The 8,086-nt window shown below is 46.7% G+C and overlaps 1 protein-coding gene across 1 annotated transcript; it reads right to left on the bottom strand.

Annotated features, from left to right (window-relative positions):
- Positions 1 to 6,481: 6,481 nt before the first annotated feature.
- LOC100274486 (putative carboxylesterase 2) lies at positions 6,482 to 7,817 on the bottom strand. Its single transcript, NM_001148845.1, has one exon. It carries the CDS (start codon positions 7,780 to 7,782, stop codon positions 6,814 to 6,816), a length of 969 nt encoding a protein of 322 aa, NP_001142317.1. The 5' UTR covers positions 7,783 to 7,817; the 3' UTR covers positions 6,482 to 6,813.
- Positions 7,818 to 8,086: the final 269 nt, after the last annotated feature.

The following is an 8,086-nucleotide window of genomic DNA, read 5'->3' as shown; positions in this document are numbered from 1 at the left end:
CGTGTTCTCCCTTTAGAAGCTTGTGGAGGTTCTTCATCCCCACATGTGCTAAGCGGCGATGCCACAGCCAGCCCATGCAAGTCTTAGCAATTAAGCATGCATCTAGACCGGCCTCTTCTTTTGCAAAATCAACCAAATAAAGTTTGCCGTCTAGTGCACCCTTAAAAGCTAGTGAACCATCACACCTTCTAAAGACAGACACATCTATATTTGTGAATAGACAATTATATCCCATATTGCATAATTGACTAACAGATAACAAATTATATCCAAGCGACTCAACTAAAAACACATTAGAAATAGAGTGCTCGGATGAAATAGCAATTTTACCTAACCCTTTTACCTTGCCTTGGTTCTCATCACCGAATATTATTGAATCTTGGGGATCCTTGTTCTTGACGTAGGAAGAGAACATCCTCTTATCCCCCGTCATGTGGTTTGTGCATCCACTGTCGATAATCCAGCTTGTACCCCCGGATGCATAAACCTGCAAGGCAAATTTAGGCTTGGGTCTTAGGTACCCAACTCTTGTTGGGTCCTACAAGGTTAGTCACAATTGTCTTAGGGACCCAAATGCAAGTTTTATCTCCCTTGCATCTTGCCCCTAACTTCCTAGCAATCACCTTCTTATCCTTTCTACAAATAGCAAATGAAGCATTGCAAGCATGATATATTGTAGAAGGTTCATTAACTTTCCTAGGAGCATGAGCAATATTCTTTCTAGGCACATGATAAATAACATTTCTCCTAGACATATTTCTACCATGCATATAGGAAGAACTAGAAGCAAACATGGCATGAGAATCAAAAGCATTATAAGCATTACAACTCCTATAAGCATTTCTAGATTGTCTCCTATCATGGTACATAAAAGCATGGTTCTTTTTAGCACTACTAGCCATAGGGGCCTTCCCTTTCTCCTTGGCGGAGATGGGAGCCTTATGGCTTGTCAAGTTCTTGTCTTCTCTCTTGAAGCCAAGACCATCCTTAATTGAGGGGTGTCTACCAATCGTGTAGGCATCCCTTGCAAATTTAAGTTTGTCAAATTCACTTTTGCTAGTCTTAAGTTGGGCATTAAGACTAGCCACTTCATCATTTAATTTAGAAATGCAAACTAGGTGTTCACTACAAGCATCAATGTCAAAATCTTTACACCTATTGCAAATCCTAACATGTTCTACACAAGAGTTAGATTTACTTGCTACTTCTAGTTTAGCAATTAAATCATCATTTACACCTTTTAAAGTAGAGATGGTTTCATGACAAGTAGATAGTTCACAAGAAAGCATTTCATTCCTTTTAACTTCTAGATCAAGTGAATTTTGTGCACTAACAAATTTATCATGCTCTTCATATAAAAGGTCCTCTTGTTTCTCTAAAAGTCTATCCTTTTCATTCAAGGCATCAATCAATTCATTAATCTTATCTATTTTAGTTCTATCCAATCCCTTGAACAAACTAGAGTAATCTATTTCTTCATCACTAGACTCATCATCACTAGAAGAATCATAAGTAGTACTGTCTCGAGTACACACCTTCTTCTCCTTTGCCATGAGGCATGTGTGACGCTCGTTGGGGAAGAGGGATGACTTGTTGAAGGCGGTGGCGGCGAGTCCTTCATTTTCGGAGTCGGATGACGAACAATCCGAGTCTCACTCCTTGCCAAGGTGTGCCTCACCCTTAGCCTTCTTGTATGCCTTCTTCTTCTCCCTCTTGCTCCCTTGTTCCTGGTCACTTTCATTATCGGGACAGTTAGCAATAAAATGACCAATCTTACCACATTTGAAGCATGAGCGCTTCCCCTTTGTTTTGGTCTTGCTTGGCTGTCCCTTGCGACCCTTTAGCGTCGTCTTGAAGCGCTTGATGATGAGGGCCATCTCTTCATCATTGAGCTCGGCCGCCTCAACTTGCGCCACCTTGCTAGGTAGCGCCTCCTTGCTCCTCGTTGCCTTGAGAGCAATGGGTTGAGGCTCATGGATTGGACCATTCAATGCGTCGTCGACATATCTCGCCTCCTTGATCATCATTCGCCCGCTTACAAATTTCCCAAGAACTTCTTCGGGCGGCATCTTGGTGTACCTAGGATTTTCACAAATATTGTTCACCAAATGTGGATCAAGTACAGTAAAGGACCTTAGCATTAGGCGGACGACGTCGTGGTCCGTCCATCGCGTGCTTCCGTAGCTCCTTATTTTGTTGATAAGGGTCTTGAGCCGGTTGAATCTTCCAAGCTCGCCCTCCACCAACTCTATCTTTGTGAGTAAGGTGACGTCGTTCCCCTCATGAGAAATCTTGAGGGTGTCCCAGATATGTTTGGCATTGTCCAAGCCGCTCACCTTATGGTACTCGTCCCTGCACAAAGAGGCTAACAACACAGTAGTAGCTTGTGCATTCTTATGAATCTGTTCATTAATAAATATAGGACTATCCGAGCTATCAAATTTCATTCCATTCTCAACAATCTCCCATATGCTTGGATGGAGAGAGAACAAGTGACTACGCATTTTGTGACTCCAAAATTCGTAGTCCTCCCCATCAAAGTGTGGAGGTTTGCTAAGAGGGATGGAAAGCAAATGTGCATTTGAGCTATGCGGGATACGCGAATAATCAAAAGAAAAGTTTGAGTTAACCGTCTTTCGTTTGTCATAGTCGTTGTCGTCGTTGTCCTTTTGGGAAGAAGTGGACTCATCGTTGTCGTCGTAGTAGAAGATCTCCTTGATGCGTCTCGTCTTCTTCTTCTTCCCATCCTTGCGTCTGTGGCCCGAGCCCGAGTCGGTAGGCTTGTCATCCTTCGGCTCGTTGACGAAGGACTCCTTCTCCTTATCGTTGATCACGATTCCCTTCCCCTTAGGATCCATCTCTTCGGGCGATTAGTCCCTTCGTGAAGAGAACGGCTCTGATACCAATTGAGAGCACCTAGAGGGGGGTGAATAGGTGATCCTGTAAAACTTGAAACTTAAGCCACAAAAACTTGGTTAAGTGTTAGCACAATAATCGCCAAGTGGCTAGAGAGGAGTCTCAACAAAAACACAATAACCACAAAGATATCAATCACAGAGATGGCACGGTGGTTATCCCGTGGTTCGGCCAAGACCAACACTTGCCTACTCCACGTTGAGGCGTCCCAATGGACGAGGGTTGCAATCAACCCCTCTCAAGCGGTCCAAAGACCCACTTGAATACCACGATGTTTTGCTTTGCTTTTCTTAATCCAGTTCGCGAGGAATCTCCACAACTTGGAGCCTCTCACCCTTACAAAGATGTTCACAAAGAAGCACGGAGTAAGGGAGGGATTAGCAACTCACACAAGACACAAAGATCACAGCAAATATGCACACACAAGACCCAGACTTAAGCTCAAAAGACTAGCACACTAGAACGGAGCTCAAACCACTAGAATGTCGAACAAGTGCGCAAGAATGGAGTGTGAGTGATCAAGAGTGCTCAAAGAATGCTTGGTGTACTCCTCCATGCGCCTAGGGGTCCCCTTTTATAGCCCCAAGGCAGTTAGGATCCATTGAGAGCATTCCAGGAAGGCTGATCTTGCCTTCTGTCGCCTGACGCACCGGACACTGTCCGGTGCGAATATCCTTCCTTATTTGGCGAAGCCGACCGTTGGAGTTTGAGAGCCGTTGGCGCACCGGACACTGTCCAGTGCACACCGGACAGTCCGGTGCCTCCTTCTAGCCGTTGGCTCGGCCACGTGTCCCGCGCAGATCGCGCGGCCGACCGTTGGCCCGGTCGACCGTTGGCTCACCGGACAGTCCGGTGAATTATAGCCGTACACCGCCGTCGACTCCCGAGAACAGCAAGTTCACCAGAGCCAGTCTGGCGCACCAGACACTGTCCGGTGCACCACCGGACACTGTCCGGTGCACCACCGGACAATCCGGTGCACCCAGACTGAGCTGACTTTGGCTGAACAGAGCCATCTCATTTCCAATTCAATCTTTCCTGTTTCCAGCACTTAGACACAATACATTAGTCCATAAAACAATGTACTAAGTCTAGAAACATACCTTTTGACATGATTTGCACTTTGTCCACCACATTGCATAGATCAACACAAAAGCACTTGCGTTGGCACTCAATCACCAAAATACTTAGAAATGGCCCAAGGGCACATTTCCCTTTCAGGGGGGAATTTCAAATCTTGAAAATGCTTCTCAAAATCTTATTCATATACCTTTGACTATTTGCAAAAAGACTTTGAAAAGATTTTTCCAAAAGAATTTGCAAAAACAAAACAAGTGGTGCAAATATGGTCCAAAATGTTAAAAGAAAGAAAGCAATCCATGCATATCTAGTGAAAGTATAAATTGGTTTAATTCTAAGTAACCTGTGCACTTACCTTATGCAAACTAGTTCAATTCTGCACTTATATATTTGCTTTGGTTTGTGTTGGCATCAATCACCAAAAAGGAGGAGATCGAAAGGGAAATAGAGTTTAACCTTTTCCTATAAATAATTTTGGTGGTTGAATGCCCAACACAAATAATTGGACTAACTAGTTTGCTCTAGATTATATATTCTACAGGTGCATAAAGGTTCAACACAAACCAATAAAAGATCAAAGTTAGGGTTCAAACTCAAAGGAGCAAAGAAACCGAGTGTGCTCTGGTCTGGCGCACCGGACTGTTTGGTGTGCCACCACACAGTGTCCGGTGCACCAGGACCGTACAGAGTCCAACAAGCCACTCTCGAGTTTCAGCAGGCGCACTCCGCTAAAAATCACCGGACTATCCGGTGTGCCACCGGAGCAACGGATACTTCGCGCAACGGTCGACTGCAAAAGTACCTGACGCGAGGAACAGTGCGCGATAGAGTTAGAGCGTAGAGTCAGAGGCGCATCGGACAGTGAACAGTACCTATCCGGTGCGGCACTGGATTGTCCGGTGCCACATGAGGACAAAAGCCTCCGACGGTCAACCAGCTCCTAACCCTAATGGACGGCTGACGTGGAGGCTCACCGGACAGTGTCCGGTGGCGCACCGGACTGTCCGGTGCGCCCATCGCCAGCAGCCTTCCCCCAACGACTACAATTTGGTTGGTGGCTATAAATACCACCCCAACCGACCACTTCAAGGTGTGGGAGCCCAAGTAACATTCCAAGTCATATAGTTGACATATACAAGCCCTCCCAACCACCTCCATTCATTGATCTATCTCATACACAAGATTTAGACCACCACAAGCAATACAAGTGCCACAAAAGAGAGATCAAGCAAAAGAGAGCTACTCGTGTGAGTTTAGCACTAGTGCCTTGTGAGATTCATTGAGAGAAAGTGTGTGCTACATCTTGTGATCATTTGAGCGTGGAGTTTTGACTCCCATTCATTGTAAAGCTAGCAAGAGCCCCTTATCTTTGTGGTTGGCCTTGCGACGAATTCGGTCTCTTGTTGACAAAGAAGAAGAAGCACTCGCTGGTCTTGGTGATCGGTGGAGAGAGGGAAAGGGTTGAAAAAGACTCGTCCTTAGTGGACTCCTTAACGGGGATTAGGTTCTTGGAGAACCGAACCTCGGTAAAACAAATCACCCGTGTCTCTTGTGTTTATTGCTTGTGATTTGTTTATTTTCTTCCTCTCGAAGTTCTCTTGCACTATTCCTTGCTAATATTATTTTGTGTTGCTTCAAGTTAAATTCTCATTTAGAGAATCACGCCTCACAAGAAGGAACTTGTGTTATTACTCTTCTTATCTAAGCCCTCTTGCTTCATTCTCCATAAACTTATTAGTTGTATTGATTTGTCAATTCCATATTCTTTGAAAGCAATACTCTTTGCAAGCAAAGGACTTAGTTTTACACCAGTGAAGAATTTGTTCTTTCTTAAATCAAATTTAATGTCTTCTTTGTTAAGCTACTTTAGCATCAGAGTTGTTTTCTTCACCATGAGTGCTAGCTTCACATCTTTAACTACATCATCATTTGAGCTCTTCGGAGCTTCTTTGATTTTTGTTTTACCCATCTTATCATGGTTGGCCTTGAGAGCCAAGTTCTTCTTATTGTTTGAATAGGAGCATCTTGAGTATTGATGTGCATGTACGTCTCATGTGCATTGATCTTCACCAAAATTTGAGTTAGAATGGTGGCCGAGAGATAAATTTGGTAGAGCATGGCGACAATATACCATATTTGACAATGGAGAGGCAATTTAATATTTTTCTCACAACATTCGATTGTGTCAACTATGTGAGTCTCAACCTATTGAATTCTTTTATAAAAATGTCCAAACTATAGTACATGTTGTTAGCATTTTCATGAGAAAGCATTTTAAATAAATTTAAAATATTTATGAATAAATGATAGTGTTCCTTTCACTCATTTTTTTGTCCTCTCAAAGTGCACATATATCTGACCATAGTGCTTGGGCGTCTTTATGGTTTCACACTACATTGAACACATCCTCGCAAGAGATCATTAAGAGGTTATTTTTGGCTTATGTGTTCCATTTCTTATATTGTATCTCCACACCGATCAAATTGGTAAAATCCTTAGGTTTTGAGATATCTTTTGTGTTCCATTTTTATCCATACCAATTAAACTGTATTTTATTTTTTCCATGCCCTTCTATCATATGTGCATTTTGTTTATCCTATCCGCGTACCGCGTACGTATGTACAATTACATACGTGCTCGCATTTACCATGTACTACATCCGTTCTCGAATATTTGTCGCATACTTATTAATTTTTAAACTAAACAACGACAAATAAAAAAGAACGAATGGAGTATGTAGTAGTAGTAGTACGTTAACGATACATGATGTCCAGTGTGACAGTGTCCACCGGACCACCACCACCAATGCATCCCTCCTCATTCCGTCCTGACAAACGTCGCGATCTTGTCCAATAGCTCCTTGGCCTTCTCCTGCACGGGCTCCAGCAGGTAGAACACATGCCCGACCCCTTCGGATTCGAATAGCTCCACGTCCTTTTCGGTGCCCCTCGCCCGCGCCACCGCCTCTGCGTACAGCTTCCCGCGCCATCGAAGGACGTCCCCCTCGGCCACGCACACCATCACCTTCTGGCACGCCAGGTTGTCCAACCCCGGGGCGCTCGGCGCTGTCGGGTTCATCCTGGGGTCGTCCGCGCCGTCCACCGCCTCGGGGCACACGAACTCCCATAGGCCCTTCTGCTGCTTTGAGGCGGGGTTCAGCGGTGGCTCCCCAGGGATGGGGTCCCTGCCCCAGAACCAGGGGTGGATGAGCACGACGCCCCTGAGGCCAGCGTCCCGGATGTCTGGGTGCATGGCAAGGTGGTGGCAGATGTTGCCCCCCGCGCTGTCGCCGGCAAGGAACACGCGCGCGGGGTCGCCGTGCGCCGCGAGCCATGGGTCGGTCGCGGACGATGGCGCCAACGCCCACTTGAGGGCCGCCAGGGAGTCCTCGTACGCGGCAGGCACCGGATGCTCCGGTGCAAGGCGGTAGTCGACGGAAACGGCCACGGCGGGGCAAGCGGCGGCGAGGTCGTTCAGGCAGCGGTGGTACACAGCGGACCTGGCCGACCCGACGACGAAGCCACCGCCGTGGAAGTACACGACCACGGGGAGCCTCCTTTCGGGCGCTGTGGTAGCGGCGGGCGGGAGGTACAGGCGCACCGATAAGGAGTGCGGCGAGAGGGTCACATCCTTGGACACGACGCCCGTGTCGGCATCGCGGCCGGACGAGACCGTCGGCATGGCCAGTGGGCGTTCTAGGCGCCCGCTCTTGTATACAAGGAGTAGCGGGGCGAAGTCGTGCACGACCACATCGTCCCCTTTCGCGGCCGTCATGACGCTCGACATTGTGTTGCCCTACCCTGGCTTTGCGCTGCTCTGGCAGTGCGGTCGAGCCGTCGAGAGCATACGTCCTCGGTTCCGCTATTTGTAGATGATTCATTGGGGAGGGCGAGGACTACGAGAAAATGCGTGAGCTGTGTGACGACACGTGTGCCCCCTGCAGTTTTGGGTGATGAGTGAGGATGCTTAGGTGGGTGAGTCACACCACACGAATGCTGCCACTTTGCGAGAACCGGTAGAGCATGCTGCATGCATTTTTGTGGTGTTCTTCGCTGGTTTCCATGTGTGCCACGTACGTGGGCTGGATTGG

This window comes from Zea mays, chromosome 10, assembly GCF_902167145.1.
Source record: "Zea mays cultivar B73 chromosome 10, Zm-B73-REFERENCE-NAM-5.0, whole genome shotgun sequence".
NCBI classification, from domain to species: Eukaryota; Viridiplantae; Streptophyta; class Magnoliopsida; order Poales; family Poaceae; genus Zea; species Zea mays.
The sequence above is the reverse complement of the archived record's forward strand: the minus strand, read 5'-3'. Positions and strand labels throughout refer to the sequence as shown.